The 14,594-nt window shown below is 41.6% G+C and overlaps 3 protein-coding genes across 7 annotated transcripts; 1 reads left to right on the top strand and 2 right to left on the bottom strand.

Moving 5' to 3' along the window:
• Positions 1 to 36: 36 nt before the first annotated feature.
• LOC138195749 (butyrophilin subfamily 2 member A2-like) lies at positions 37 to 5,709 on the bottom strand. 2 transcript variants are annotated; one of them, XM_069145397.1, is made up of 9 exons: positions 5,617 to 5,709; positions 3,092 to 3,154; positions 2,240 to 2,605; positions 1,847 to 2,137; positions 1,656 to 1,757; positions 1,459 to 1,494; positions 1,313 to 1,336; positions 1,176 to 1,220; positions 37 to 1,071 (listed from the first exon to the last, which is right to left on the bottom strand). In XM_069145397.1, the coding sequence occupies exons 2-9, from the start codon at positions 3,144 to 3,146 to the stop codon at positions 485 to 487; spliced, it is 1,506 nt and encodes a 501-aa protein (XP_069001498.1). In that variant the 5' UTR covers positions 3,147 to 3,154; positions 5,617 to 5,709; the 3' UTR covers positions 37 to 484. The 2 variants fall into 2 exon arrangements, with proteins under 2 accessions (XP_069001498.1, XP_069001497.1); XM_069145396.1 differs by lacking the exon at positions 5,617 to 5,709 and adding an exon at positions 3,324 to 3,858.
• On the top strand, positions 2,148 to 8,938 carry mfsd8 (major facilitator superfamily domain containing 8). Of its 2 annotated transcripts, none has more exons than XM_069145395.1 (12): positions 2,148 to 2,185; positions 4,945 to 5,030; positions 5,296 to 5,339; positions 5,647 to 5,887; positions 6,042 to 6,155; positions 6,293 to 6,437; positions 6,777 to 6,835; positions 7,147 to 7,255; positions 7,356 to 7,490; positions 7,580 to 7,683; positions 7,830 to 8,056; positions 8,153 to 8,938. In XM_069145395.1, exons 1-12 carry the CDS (start codon positions 2,163 to 2,165, stop codon positions 8,357 to 8,359), a joined length of 1,494 nt encoding a protein of 497 aa, XP_069001496.1. In that variant the 5' UTR covers positions 2,148 to 2,162; the 3' UTR covers positions 8,360 to 8,938. The 2 variants fall into 2 exon arrangements, with proteins under 2 accessions (XP_069001496.1, XP_069001495.1); XM_069145394.1 differs by lacking the exon at positions 2,148 to 2,185 and adding an exon at positions 4,412 to 4,734.
• A 103-nt stretch (positions 8,939 to 9,041) lies between these two features.
• Positions 9,042 to 14,073, bottom strand: LOC138195747 (butyrophilin subfamily 2 member A2-like). Of its 3 annotated transcripts, none has more exons than XM_069145393.1 (9): positions 13,981 to 14,073; positions 12,785 to 12,847; positions 11,925 to 12,290; positions 11,532 to 11,822; positions 11,350 to 11,442; positions 11,153 to 11,188; positions 11,007 to 11,030; positions 10,888 to 10,914; positions 9,042 to 10,783 (listed from the first exon to the last, which is right to left on the bottom strand). In XM_069145393.1, exons 2-9 carry the CDS (start codon positions 12,837 to 12,839, stop codon positions 10,197 to 10,199), a joined length of 1,479 nt encoding a protein of 492 aa, XP_069001494.1. In that variant the 5' UTR covers positions 12,840 to 12,847; positions 13,981 to 14,073; the 3' UTR covers positions 9,042 to 10,196. The 3 variants fall into 3 exon arrangements, with proteins under 3 accessions (XP_069001494.1, XP_069001493.1, XP_069001492.1); XM_069145392.1 differs by lacking the exon at positions 13,981 to 14,073 and adding an exon at positions 13,016 to 13,541; XM_069145391.1 differs by lacking the exon at positions 13,981 to 14,073 and having other exon boundaries at positions 12,785 to 13,004.
• Between the last annotated feature and the right edge of the window lie 521 nt (positions 14,074 to 14,594).

The raw sequence follows: 14,594 nt of genomic DNA, 5'->3' as shown, positions 1-14,594 counted from the left end.
ATGCTCCAAGTCCCATGAAATAACCTCTGCTGTCATTTGGCGCGATATGAATAAAATGTAATACCGAGGTGTCGAGGGAGCTGCCTGCTTCACAACCCCACTGAGATACAGTCCCATATGGTTCGTGAGGCTATTTACTAGATTATTTCTTCAACTCTCTCCTTAAAACAGTTCGCTTGAGTTTAAAAGTTTCACACTTCGGTTTTTACACGTCAAAATGTACGCAGAGTGAAACGAGCCGTCCCCCCGTCCCCCCTCCTGCTTGGAGTTTTTGTGTTAATCAAAGCTGCCTGCCGGCTCCAATGTGTATTTATCAAAAGGCCACATGCTGCCACCTTAAAACTGACCATTTTGTCGATGGCACCAGAAAATTTCACTCCTGACATGAACTAAAAAACATACGAGACAAAGGTGGAGTGTTGAAATACGAAACAGATCCCAAGTGTTTAACCCGACTTTCTTATAGCGGTTGTTACTGATGATATTAAGGTGAAGGCCCTTCTGCTAAATCTACAGAGTTCCCATGATCATTAGACTCAGTCTGCTCTGCTCTCTGTAATATCTCCATAGATCCTTTGTCATCTTTCCCAGGATTGAAAAGCGGAAAGACTTCGCCTGTGAACGTAGCTGTGAAAGACCCAATGAGTCTTTGAGCTTCCACGTTATAAAAGGAGAGCTCTCCGCTGTCATAATTCAAATACACACCGACCGTCTGCAGTCTTTCATGGGCAGGCAGTGAAACTTTCGGTTCTGTGCTAAACTGAAGACAATCTTCAGAGGAGGAGGAGGAGGACAGGAACCAGAAGCCAGTAGATGTGTTTGTAGAAACGTTGAAGTCATGAGGAATTTCAGCTGCACTTGTAACTCCTACCCACCAAGAATGTTTGAGGAAACCTGTCTTCCCCAAAGAAACCTCCCAGTAGTGTTGTCCACCAGAGAAGCCAGGTGTTCCTCTGATCGCAGTCAGACGGGTAACCCTCTTTCCGTCAGGAAAAGGACCGTCGCCGTCTCTCAGTATGGAGCCTACGATTTTGAGGTATTTATTTTCTGTCTCCACGAGTTTAATATTTACTGGTGAAAAGTGAAAACAGGTTTAGAAAGAATGACTGAGATGTTGATCGAGAAAAACACAAGTAAATATGTGTGATTGTCACCAAATTGAATGAAGTGATTACCATAAAACGTGTTCGCCGTTGATAGAGCTGTTGGCTGCACCACATCTGTAGAGAGCAGAGAACACATCTGTTCATATATTTCTTCCTCATAACATTGTTTATTTGAAAGAACAAAGACAAAGTGAGTTACTTCTTACCTTTCGGTAGAAGTGGTTCATTTTCTGGAGAAAAAAAACAACAAATAATTTATTGTTCTGTATTTTTATGGAGGAACTCCCTGATTTCACATAAAGTTCAAATTGTTTGCTCTTAAAAAAATACAAAATGTTGAGCCCTTTCTTACCATCAGTGTGTTTACTTTCTGATCTGGATTTCTTCCCTGAAACATAAAAGAAACATTTGATTTCACCCAGTGTTCATATCTTCATGGCTATGAATACACTTTTAATTCATTGTCATCCCTGTTGTCTGTTTAAGGATTTCATGAGTCTGTATTATGTATTAAATGTGATAAATATTCATCTAAAATCAGACATTTACCTTTGACTTTCTTCTTGAAGTACATCACTCCAATCACTCCAAGAACAGCTAACACGGCGATGAGGAGGAGTACGAAGGCCACCCATCCACCCACTGAGGATCCTGACGCAAGAAATATTTTCTTTACGTTTTTGTTCTCAAATTCATAAAGAAAACACAACTGTTGCACACATGCAGATGTTTGTCTTCACCTGTTTTTGGTTGAGGAGGACTTCCGAGGTGCAGTCTGGCTTCCTTTGTCTCTTTAGTTGTGAGACCTACCGAGCAGGAAACCTCGGAGGAGCTGCGAACGAGAAGCCAACTGTGGACTGAACGAAACCCGGAGGAGGCTGTGTGGTGCACCAGACTTTTCGGGGTCAGATCTCGCTGGCCGTCTGACCAGCGCAGCACAGGTTGTGGATACCAGCCTTCAGATTCACAGCTCAGATTCAGCATGTTATCGTCTTTCCACACTGCTGACAGAAGAGGAGGGCTTCCCGTTTCTAAACAGAGGGTCGGGGGAGGAAGATGAAGAAACATTTGATGCAAAGGTAAATATTTTGAAACCATCCATGCTTTTGATTCTGTGTATTCATGACACTCACCTGTCACACTGAGACGAAGAGATGAGCTGTCGTATCCCTGGTCGCTGCTGACATAACAGGTGTATTCACCTACATCCACAATACTGACGTTGACCAGCTTCAGGCTCACGTCACCTGACTTCAGGCCGCCGGACGCTGCATCCTTTAAGCCAAACGAGACTCGGCCATCGTACGAAGCGTCCTGCGAGCCATCAAACTTTTTCGCCTGGTACAGGATGATGGGGTGATCGAAGTGATCACCACGGTACCAGCGTACCTCCAGATCCTCTGCGTTTTGCGGTGGACTGAGCCAGCATGGTAATACGGTTGTGTGGCCACACGGCACGGAGTCAGGAGGCCCGACCTGAACCACAAGGCTTTCTGAAACTGCATCAGAAATGTTTTTGGTCAAGTTCATCTTATTTAGAACTTTCACATTCTTTGTGTTAAGACAATTACTATTTAGTATTAAATGAAGATGTACTACCTCTTAATGCCTCATTACTAAAATATGTAAGATGAAGGCCTGTTTTATATACAGTATATAAAAAAAATATGGGCCATTGTATCAATATATAGGATTTAATTTACTCCCTAATGTCGGTATGGGTATCAGCCCCCAAAATGTAGTATCAGTTGGGATGTAGTTTAATTGTTAGGCAAAATCATGTTTTGTTTAAAGAGGACATAAATATCTTCCACAAATATGGGTTGATGTGTTTAAGTGGAAAAATAACAGCACAAATAAAAAGGAATAAATGCATAAGAAATAAATTTAAAAAAAAAAGCAATACAGAATAAGATACACAAATTAGGAAAATCACACAAATAAAACCGGTGTGGATGTTAATATAGACTCAGAGTAATTCTCACCAGGAGCAGCGCTGCACAAAGACGCACAGAGCAAAACGAGCCACGAGTGCGTCATCCGTTGGTCTGTGGGAGTTAAAGAAATGATGAATGAAAGTTGTGTCAATAAGAAGACGGTCTGATCTCCACACCGAAGCCACGAACATAAATTAATCCAGTCTGAATTACAGGATTTAAAAAAAACTGCGTCATATTTCAGGATTCACACACGCCGTGCAAATAAATCTCGGCCTACCCATTTATGGCTTTGTGCTTCCAGGCAGAAATATCCGTGAAGGATATTGTTTGAATTAAGTTGCGGTTCCCGACGTAAAGACCAAAAAAAATTAGGTTGTAATTCAAAACCGGATTTGAAGTCAACTTCGCCTGTTTTGGTATAATATCTCTTCGTGGACTTCGATGAATTGAAAAGAGAAAAAACCTCTCCTAATAAACCGTGGTCGTTGATCCAGATATTCACTTTCACTTTCGGACATTTGTCCACGTGACGTCATAAACAAATACGTCCACAAATGTTTCCTGAAGGATGTTTAGCAATTGTGAAGGAAACTGCAAAACCACCTGGAAGTGCATTGACTCAAGTAGCAGCACCGTTTTGATGGAGGCCCACTTGTAAGAAGTTGAAATATTTGCTCCTGTTTCCAGGTTAAGCAATAAATACCTTTAATGTGTCTTAATTTTCTGATCAAATATAGGCTTTTCTGGGTCATTCATTTGTAATCTGCTAAATATATACTTCTAAAACAATGTTTTCAAATCTGGATTAGAGAATGAAACATCCTGATAAATGATTTTTTTTTTTTTTTTTTTTTTTTTTTTTTTTTTTTTACTAAAACTAGATGATACTCCCGGACAGGAGAGATCTCGCGAGAGAGTCCTGCGTCCAGGTAATTGGTTAAGGCCTGAAGGGGGCCTAACGTTAAATGATACCGGTTTCAAAATAAGAGCATAGAGCCAGTGACGGTACCAAAAAAATGAAAGAGATGGACTCTAATTCATTAAATTTAATGAATTAGATTTAATTTAATGAATTAAATTCATTTTATTTCATTTAAATTAAATAAATTTAAATTATTTAATTTTGTTTAAATATTTTAAAAAATAATATTAAAATTAATACTAAATTAAAAATGTAAATAAATTATTATTTAAATAATTATTAAATTCATTTAATTCATTTAAAAAAAAAAACGTAATTGTGTTGCTTTTTAAGGTGTGAGTACACAAAGTAAACAATATAAGGTTTAAATTAAAATCCAATTGTCCTTATTTTGAAAATTTTTAACCGGAAGCTTCAGTGGTTAAATGTCGTGGTCGAGTCAGGAGCTGGTTCTGGTATCAGGTCCAGTTTGGAAAGCGTTTGCGCGGCGTTACGTCGTTTATGCGCTGAACTGCAGGTTGGAAAGCTCCGCTGAGCATCGTGCGTGGACTCAGTGAGGATAACGTGCTTGTACGGTTAGTTTGAGCTGCTTTGCATTCGTCGACGTTGCAGCTGGCGTTGGCGGTGTAGTTCACTGACCCTCGGATATATGGCGACTTAGGAAGTCCCGAGGACAGAGTCGTAAGTTCAACAACAACAAAAAAAGAAAAATGTCTCAAATCGACGCTGACGACACCACTCCGTTGCTGAGGGATGACGACAGCAGGTAAAGTGCACTGACATGAACGGGACACGCAGACTTCAGGTGGAGGACACATTCAATAGGGAGCTTTACGCATGCATTGTTTACCAAACAGCGCGTAGAAGCACTGGTGTCACGAGCCCTGTGGTAGATCCGTTTATCAGCCTTTATACAACCTAATAAATACATTTAAAAAAGCCCCTGTAACGTCTTGCACCCTTTGCCTGTGAGCAGTGACGTCTATCAGGATGATGATGACTACAGAAGTCGGTGGAGGTCCATCCGAGTCATGTACTTCACCATGTTCCTCAGCAGTGTAGGTGAGTGATTTATTTTTATTTATTTTATTATTTTTAACACTGGTACTTTTATAATGTTGAAAGTTGATCACATCACTGCAGGTTGTGTCATGCAAAAAAAAATAAAGACAAAGCGAATTTTCCAATGCTAAGGTGGTGAATAGTCATTATTGGTGTCAAATAACAAAACAACAACAACAACAACAAAAAGCATTAAATGAACAGTCTTGTCTTGTCTGAGACACTTTCAATAGTCCTCTTCCTTGTGTCATATGTCCCCTCTCAGGTTTCACTATTGTCATCACATCATTGTGGCCCTATTTGCAAAAGGTATGTATAACTCGCCATTTCATTCATGAAAAAGTTGTTGTCCGGTCTAATTTAAGAAGTGTTTTTTTTTTCCGGTTGAAGGCTTTCTTGTCGGAGCGAACAGGAAGTGAAAGAAGGATATTTTGGGGCACTATATTTTGCGCACAAGTCAAAATGAGTAAACGATGCACATACTGGTTGTGTGTCTGATGTAACCGCGTGCTTCGGTAATGGGGGAACAATAATGTCATACGAAGTTAACTTTTTGTATTTGTGTTTTTTGTTTTTTTTGACTTACCTGCTATCTATTGGCTGTGCTTCTTTATAGGTTGATGATGACGCCAACGCCAGCTTCCTGGGATGGGTGGTCGCGGCCTACAGCCTCGGACAGATGTTGGCGTCCCCTTTTTTTGGCCTATGGTCTAATCACCGGCCACGGAGGGAGCCGCTGGTGTGCTCCATCTTAATCAACCTGTTGGCTAATGTATACTACGCCTACGCCGAGCTGCCTAAGACCAACAACAAGTACCACATACTCGTATCCAGAGCCTTTGTGGGCTTTGGAGCAGGTGATGTGAGAGCTTGAATATGTTTTGCGTAGAGAATTTTGTCAAATGCCTGCGTAACTGAATCCCCGTCTTCCTCCTTTATTTTTGATCGGCTCCGTCTCGCCACACGATGATACACGTCGCACTTACATCAGTCGCGGTCTCCTCATGACAGGTAATGTTGCCGTGGTGAGGTCCTACGTTGCTGGAGCCACATCTCTGAAAGAGAGGACCAACGCCATGGCAAACATGAGTGCCTCTCAGGCCCTGGGTTTCATCCTCGGGCCAGGTAAAGGAGGCCCGTATTTTGTGACCCTGACCAGCAGAGACATGAAAGCTGCCAGCGGAGGAGTGAATGACTGAACAACATTGTTGAATGAGCTTTGGGTTTCGTCAGAAATATTTTCACGTCTCTGTTTGTGTCAGCCCTGCAGGCGGCTCTGTCGTCCATCGGTGAACGCGGCATCACGGTGAAGTTCATCGAGCTGCAAATAAACATGTACACTTCTCCAGCTTTACTCGCGACCGCTTTTGGCCTCGTCAACATCCTGCTCGTTATTTTGGTGTTGAAGTAAGTGAACAAAAAAAACCACAACGTGTAACTTTACTCTCTTTGTAGATTATTAATTGGAGTACAAACTACGAAGAGGAGAAACACTTGCGATCATTTTCAATTAAAGTCACAACAACACAACGAGTCATCTCAGGGTACTTAACATAGTAGGTCCTTCCAAAAGAATCTAACATGAGACATTAGAGATGGTTTCTTTTGCCTTTCATTCACAGTTTGTGTATTGTCGTGCATAATAGTGAAACGGAAAACCTGTCAGTGTTCAGACGGACATCTAATTATCTGAACGTGGACTCTTAAAAAACAAATAAAAGTGTGTGTTGTAATTGTTTCCATTAGAGAGCATTTTGTCGATGAGCATGGAAGACAGATTCGAGCCATCAACTACACCGCAGACGGTATGTTTGTCAAACCTATCTGCATTTTTATTAGGATAGTGACATAATGCATAAACACAGAAGGTCTTGACTACAGAGGACTTGCAGAGGACATGCAGACACAACTAAAAAGTATTTGGGCTCAAACATTGTGTCCCTCAAAATAAGATCAGCCGACGGGCTCAAGGGTCATGACACAAGGCAGCCGTGTTTGACGCCTGCACTGACTGCTGCTGATGGAAAATCATGATTTGAGCTATGAAAGTAAATCTACAGGGTGTTGTTCTAAAGTTTTGGTGCGAGTTTTCATTGTCTTCCTCCCGTCCCTGTAGATAGAGTTGACACGTGCGAAGAACCCGAGGGAACCATCGACCAGGTCGCTGTCGTGAGTTCCAACATCCTGTTCTTCGTCGTCATGTTCCTCTTTGCTGTCTTTGAGACGTACGTATTTCTTTAAAGACTATTACGGTCAAACTTGGAATATAACCGACACTCGTTTGTACCTCTGCCTCTGACTGTATGTTTTTATTTTTATTTTCAGAATTACCACCCCCTTGACCATGGACATGTTCGCCTGGACCAGGAAAGAAGCTGTGCTGTACAACGGCATTATCATCTGCTGCATCGGCTTTGAATCAATCCTGGTGTTTGTGGTTGTGAAAGTGGCCGCCAAAAGGTAGCCTCCCTCACGCGTGGATGGATTCCAGTTGAATTCAACTTCCCCTAAATTTGGTTAATCGAGAAGAAATGTTTGCTTCCTTCCAGGTTTGGGGATCGTCCGGTGTTCGTAGTGGGCTTGGCTGTCATATTCTGCGCCTTCTTTATTCTGCTTCCATGGGGAAACCATTACCCTAAAATCCACTGGGCAGGTACGATTGATTCATTGAATTACACAGCTTTTCATTTGAAAAGATAACACAGCTGTAAGTGCTAGAATAGGATTAAAAGCGAAAGGATTCAAATGTCTCTTTGGATTTGCTCACGGTTTAGTTTTTTTTTCCTTTTCAAAACGCAGACCTCAAAAACATCTCGGCGGTCAGTCAGATGTCTGAGGCTGTGAAGGCCTCCAACAGCTCTATGGACCAAACCGGCTGCCCGTACGAACAGACGTGGTGCCAGTATACCCCCGCCATACACTTAGCCCAGTTCATTTCAGCTGCCGTCTTTATCGGGGTGGGGTACCCAACCTGCAACGTGATGTCCTACACACTGTATTCAAAAATCCTTGGCTCCAAACCTCAGGTAATGGAAGTGGCTTCTTCCATTTCTGAAAATGTTGTTTTATTTTGCGACTTAAAATGACTGTTGCGATCAATCCTCTTCTGTTGATTTCTTCAGGGTGTGTACATGGGCTGGCTGACGGCGTCGGGGAGCGGCGCTCGGACTCTCGGCCCCATCTTTGTTTCCCAGGTCTACACCATCTTGGGCCCTCGCTGGGCCTTCAGCCTCATCTGTGGTATGGTGGTGGGGGGCCTCGTCCTCTTCGGCTCCATCTACCACAGACTCATCTCCTTTTCTGCCCGTCGTGGAAGGATTGTTGAATAACAAGCTCCCGCCGTAGAAACTGATGGCACTTTCATACACTTATTATTTTATTTTTTTTGTCCACAGTGCTCGCTGTGATGATCGCTGTTTGTTGCCGTTACTTCCTGTTGAAATGTGATACTGACAAGCCTTTTCTAACTTTTGTAACTCAGGGTTTTTGACCTTCAAACTCGATGGTGAAGAGACGAGGCTCGGTTATTTCTCGCGACTCGACCAGAGATGACTACTTTGCGTGTTAATAAGGGAGTTGGACCTGCAGCTGCACTTTCACTCGCTTGTTGTGAAAGACGGCCTGTGACGCATGTTCATGACAAACGGCAGTAATGACAGCGTGGTGATTTTTGTCATGAAAGAAATGTCTCTTCAGAGGTTGAAAAATACTTTTCTCTATAGTTGGCACTAATTTAAATATTCCCTCTTTTATCTCTTTTCCACAATGGGGACACGTTGATAATATTTTCTGTTAATGACTTTACCTGTTGTTGTTTAAATCTACAGTTGTTTGTCTCTTCACAAAATGGTCTCTGTGTGTGTGTCTGCTAAATATTAACAGAGTGAGGACTTAAAGATTTAACGTGACCTTGTGTTCTCCACTTTAATTCATTATTATTGCGTAAAATTGTTCCATTTTGTTTGTTTACTACGATGACGAAATGACGATGTATGCGACACGCTTGCATCGAACCTCAGGGGACATAAACATTTATTTAAAAAGCTCTTTAAATCAAAGAAATACATTCAACAACAAAAAATACACAGTTATGTAGTGTCTGTATACAAGAATGTTAAAAAAAAAAACAATAAATTTGATCACTGACTGCAATTTGTCTTTAATACCTACACAATCTTTTACATACAAAAAATATATATTATTACAGAGGAGATTTTGCATGGGGTTGAATGACATGAAACCCATTACATACTAATTTAACAGTAAAACTACCAATAAAATGCGCTGGTGAGGCTCGTTTGTCGCATCATAGTTTGACACTTCTCGAAATGGGAGAGTGCGCATACGTGCACCGGTCTGCTTCTTGTTTACGCAAAGGGAGGAGGAAAGAGTTGATAGCGGCGCGCGAACAGCGGAAGGACTTTAATGCTCCAAGTCCCATGAAATAACCTCTGCTGTCATTTGGCACGATATGAATAAAATGTAATACTGGGGTGTCGAGGGAGCTGCCTGCTTCACAACCCCACTGAGATACAGTTCCACATGGTTCGTGAGGCTTGTGCAGAGCCTGCTGAGGGTTGTCAGGACACTTGGAGTGCATACGAGTTAGAGCGTGTAGCTCTATAAAGGCAGCGTATATAAAATCTTTGGGCTTCAGTCGTGGGGCGTTCAGAGGTTGAACACGAGAAGGGAACGGAGTCGGTTCGACTTTTGGAGTGTTATTCCTCAATCACGAAGCAAGTCATGAAGAAGTCTTGTTTGTTTAAAGGCACAAAAAGTGATTTAATGTCAGCTGGACGCCCTACAATGCTTATATTTACTAGATTATTTCTTCAACTCTCTCCTTAAAACAGTTCGCTTGAGTTTAAAAGTTTCACACTTCGGTTTTTACACGTCAAAATGTACGCAGAGTGAAACGAGCCGTCCCCCCGTCCCCCCTCCTGCTTCAAGTTTTTGTGTTAATCAAAGCTGCCTGCCGGCTCCAATGTGTATTTATCAAAAGGCCACATGCTGCCACCTTAAAACTGACCATTTTGTCGATGGCACTATAAAATTTCACTCCTGACATGAACTAAAAAACATACGAGACAAAGGTGGAGTGTTGAAATACGAAACAGATCCCAAGTGTTTAACCCGACTTTCTTATAGCGGTTGTTACTGATGATATTAAGGTGAAGGCCCTTCTGCTAAATCTACAGAGTTCCCATGATCATTAGACTCAGTCTGCTCTGCTCTCTGTAATATCTCCATAGGTCCTTGGTCACCTTTCCCAGGATTGAAAAACGGAAAGACTTCGCCTGTGAACGTAGCTGTGAAAGAGATAATTAGTCTTTGAGCTTCCACGTTATAAAAGGAGAGCTCTCCGCTGTCATAATTCAAATACACACCGACCGTCTGCAGTCTTTCATGGGCAGACAGTGAAACTTTCGGTTCTGTGCTAAACTGAAGACTATCTTCAGAGTCGTGGGAGGAGGACAGGAACCAGAAGCCAGTAGATGTGTTTGTAGAAACGTTGAAGTCATGAGGAATTTCAGCTGCACTTGTAACTCCTACCCACCAAGAATGTTTGAGGAAACCTGTCTTCCACAAAGAAACCTCCCAGTAGTGTTGTCCACCAGAGAAGCCAGGTGTTCCTCTGATCGCGGTCAGACAGGTAACCCTCTTTCCGTCAGGAAAAGGACCGTCGCCGTCTCTCAGGTTGGAGCCTGCGATTTTGAGGTGTTCATTTTCTGTCTTCACGAGTTTAATATTTACTGGTGAAAAGTGAAAACAGGTTTAGAAAGAATGACTGAGATGTTGATCGAGAAAAACACAAGTAAATATGTGTGATTGTCACCAAATTGAATGAAGTGATTACCATAAAACGTGTTCGCCGCTGATAGAGCTGTAGAGAGCAGAGAACACATCTGTTCATATATTTCTTCCTAATAACATTGTTTATTTGAAAGAACAAAACCAAAGTGAGTTACTTCTTACCTTTCGGTAGAAGTGGTTGATTTTCTGGAGAAAAAAAACAACAAATAATTTATTGTTCTGTATTTTTATGGAGGAACTCCCTGATTTCACATAAAGTTCAAATTGTTTGCTCTTAAAAAAATACAAAATGTTGAGCCCTTTCTTACCATCAGTGTGTTTACTTTCTGATCTGGATTTCTTCCCTGAAACATAAAAGAAACATTTGATTTCTCCCAGTGTTCATATCTTCATGGCTATGAATACACTTTTAATTCGTTGTCATCCGTGTTGTCTGTTTAAGGATTTCATGAGTCTGTATTATGTATTAAATGTGATAAATATTCATCTAAAATCAGACATTTACTTTTGACTTTCTTCATGAAGCACATCACTCCATGAACAGCTAACACGGCGATGAGGAGGAGTACGAAGGCCACCCATCCACCCACTGAGGATCCTGACGCAAGAAATATTTTCTTTACGTTTTTGTTCTCAAATTCATAAAGAAAACACAACTGTTGCACACATGCAGATGTTTGTCTTCACCTGGTTTTGGTTGAGGAGGACATCCCAGGTGCAGTCTGGCTTCCTTTGTCTCTTTAGCTGTGAGACCTACTGAGCAGGAAACCTCGGAGGAGCTGCGGACGAGAAGCCAACTGTGGACTGAACGAAACCCGGAGGAGGCTGTGTGGTGCACCAGACTTTTCGGGGTCAGATCTCGCTGGCCGTCTGACCAGCGCAGCACAGGTTGTGGATACCAGCCTTCAGATTCACAGCTCAGATTCAGCATGTTATCGTCTTTCCACACTGCTGACAGAAGAGGAGGGCTTCCCGTTTCTAAACAGAGGGTCGGGGGAGGAAGATGAAGAAACATTTGATGCAAAGGTAAATATTTTGAAACCATCCATGCTTTTGATTCTGTGTATTCATGACACTCACCTGTCACACTGAGACGAAGAGATGAGCTGTCGTAGCCCTGGTCGCTGTCGACATAACAGGTGTATTCACCTACATCCACAATACTGACGTTGACCAGCTTCAGGCTCACGTCACCTGACTTCAGGCCGCCGGACGCTGCATCCTTTAAGCCAAACGAGACTCGGCCATCGTACGAAGCGTCCTGCGTGCCATCAAACTTTTTCGCCTGGTACAGGATGATGGGGTGATCGAAGTGATCACCACGGTACCAGCGTACCTCCAGATCCTCTGCGTTTTGTGGTGGACTGAGCCAGCATGGTAATACGGTTGTGTGGCCACACGGCACGGAGTCAGGAGGCCCGACCTGAACCACAAGGCTTTCTGAAACTGCATCAGAAATGTCTTTGGTCAAGTTCATCTTATTTAGAACTTTCACATTCTTTGTGTTAAGACAATTACTATTTAGTATTAAATGAAGATGTACTACCTCTTAATGCCTCATTACTAAAATATGTAAGATGAAGGCCTGTTTTATATTTACAGTATATAAAAAAATATGGGCCATTGTATCAATATATAGGATTTAATTTACTCCCTAATGTCGGTATGGGTATCAGCCCCCAAAACGTAGTATCAGTTGGGATGTAGTTTAATTGTTAGGCAAAATCATGTTTTGTTTAAAGAGGACATAAATATCTTCCACAAATATGGGTTGATGTGTTTCAGTGGAAAAATAACAGCACAAATAAAAAGGTGAATAACGGGAATAAATGCATAAGAAATTTAAAAAAAAAAGCAATACAGAATAAGATACACAAATTAGGAAAATCACACAAATAAAACCGGTGTGGATGTTAATATAGACTCAGAGTAATTCTCACCAGGAGCAGCGCTGCACAAAGACGCACAGAGCAAAACGAGCCACGAGTGCGTCATCCGTTGGTCTGTGGGAGTTAAAGAAATGATGAATGAAAGTTGTGTCAATAAGAAGACGGTCTGATCTCCACACCGAAGCCACGAACATAAATTAATCCAGTCTGAATTACAGAATAAAAAAAAACTGCGTAATATTTCAGGATTCACACACGCCATGCAAATAAATCTCAGCGTACCCATTATGGCTTTGTGCTTCCAGGCAGAAATATCCGTGAAGGATATTGTTTGAATTAAGTTGCGGTTCCCGACGTAAAGACCAAAAAAAATTAGGTTGTAATTCAAAACCGGATTTGAAGTCAACTTCGCCTGTTTTGGTATAATATCTCTTCGTGGACTTCGATGAATTGAAAAGAGAAAAAACCTCTCCTCATAAACCGCGGTCGTTGATCCAGATATTCACTTTCACTTTCGGACATTTGTCCACGTGACGTCATAAACAAATACGTCCACAAATGTTTAGCAATTGTGAAGGAAACTGCAAAACCACCTGGAAGTGCATTGACTCAAGTAGCAGCACCGTTTTGATGGAGGCCCACTTGTAAGAAGTTGAAATATTTGCTCCTGTTTCCAGGTTAAGCAGGGTTTTTTTTTAACACTGGTACTTTTATAATGTTGAAAGTCGATCACATCACTGCAGGTTGTGTCATGCAAAAAAAATAAAAATAAAGACAAAGCGAATTTTCCAATGCTAAGGTGGTGAATAGTCATTATTGGTGTCGAATAACAAAACAACAACAACAAAAAGCATTAAATGAACAGTCTTGTCTTGTCTGAGACACTTTCAATAGTCCTCTTCTTTGTGTCATATGTCCCCTCTCAGGTTTCACTATTGTCATCACATCATTGTGGCCCTATTTGCAAAAGGTATGTATAACTCGCCATTTCATTCATGAAAAAGTTGTTGTCCGGTCTAATTTAAGAAGTGTTTTTTTTTTTCCGGTTGAAGGCTTTCTTGTCAGAGCGAACAGGAAGTGAAAGAAGGATATTTTGGGGCACTATATTTTGCGCACAAGTCAAAATGAGTAAACGATGCACATACTGGTTGTGTGTCTGATGTAACCGCGTGCTTCGGTAATGGGGGAACAATAATGTCATACGAAGTTAACTTTTTGTATTTGTTTTTGTATTTTTTTTGACTTACCTGCTATCTATTGGCTGTGCTTCTTTATAGGTTGATGATGACGCCAACGCCAGCTTCCTGGGATGGGTGGTCGCGGCCTACAGCCTCGGACAGATGTTGGCGTCCCCTTTTTTTGGCCTATGGTCTAATCACCGGCCACGGAGGGAGCCGCTGGTGTGCTCCATCTTAATCAACCTGTTGGCTAATGTATACTACGCCTACGCCGAGCTGCCTAAGACCAACAACAAGTACCACATACTCGTATCCAGAGCCTTTGTGGGCTTTGGAGCAGGTGATGTGAGAGCTTGAATATGTTTTACGTAGAGAATTTTGTCAAATGCCTGCGTAACTGAATCCCCGTCTTCCTCCTTTATTTTTGATTGTCTCCGTCTCGCCACACGATGATACACCATACGATGATGGTATCAGTTGGGATGTAGTTTAATTGTTAGGCAAAATCATGTTTTGTTTAAAGAGGACATAAATATCTTCCACAAATATGGGTTGATGTGTTTCAGTGGAAAAATAACAGCACAAATAAAAAGGTGAATAACGGGAATAAATGCATAAGAAATAATAAAAAAAAGCAATACAGAATAAGATACTCAAATTAGGAAAATCACACAAATAAAACC

Source organism: Embiotoca jacksoni, unplaced genomic scaffold, assembly GCF_022577435.1.
Source record: "Embiotoca jacksoni isolate LCO1_2020_lvr unplaced genomic scaffold, fEmbJac1.0.p SCAF_123, whole genome shotgun sequence".
NCBI lineage: Eukaryota > Metazoa > Chordata > Actinopteri > Embiotocidae > Embiotoca > Embiotoca jacksoni.
The sequence above is the reverse complement of the archived record's forward strand: the minus strand, read 5'-3'. Positions and strand labels throughout refer to the sequence as shown.

Excerpts from the sequence above, each read along its gene's own strand:
- LOC138195749 (XM_069145396.1), bottom strand. Across the intron at positions 2,138-2,239 it reads TCTTCGTCTCAGTGTGACAG|AAACGGGAAGCCCTCCTCTT; the intron begins GTGAGTGTCATG and ends CCCTCTGTTTAG. Across the intron at positions 1,495-1,655 it reads CTTCAAGAAGAAAGTCAAAG|GGAAGAAATCCAGATCAGAA; the intron begins GTAAATGTCTGA and ends TTTATGTTTCAG.
- mfsd8 (XM_069145394.1), top strand. The coding sequence starts at position 4,679 with ATGTCTCAAATCGACGCTGACGACACCACTCCGTTGCTGAGGGATGAC. Across the intron at positions 5,340-5,646 it reads TGTGGCCCTATTTGCAAAAG|GTTGATGATGACGCCAACGC; the intron begins GTATGTATAACT and ends GCTTCTTTATAG. Across the intron at positions 7,491-7,579 it reads GTGAAAGTGGCCGCCAAAAG|GTTTGGGGATCGTCCGGTGT; the intron begins GTAGCCTCCCTC and ends GCTTCCTTCCAG.
- LOC138195747 (XM_069145391.1), bottom strand. The coding sequence starts at position 12,995 with ATGGCGTGTGTGAATCCTGAAATATTACGCAGTTTTTTTTTATTCTGT. Across the intron at positions 11,823-11,924 it reads TCTTCGTCTCAGTGTGACAG|AAACGGGAAGCCCTCCTCTT; the intron begins GTGAGTGTCATG and ends CCCTCTGTTTAG. Across the intron at positions 10,784-10,887 it reads AGCGGCGAACACGTTTTATG|TAAATATTAAACTCGTGAAG; the intron begins GTAATCACTTCA and ends ACTTTTCACCAG.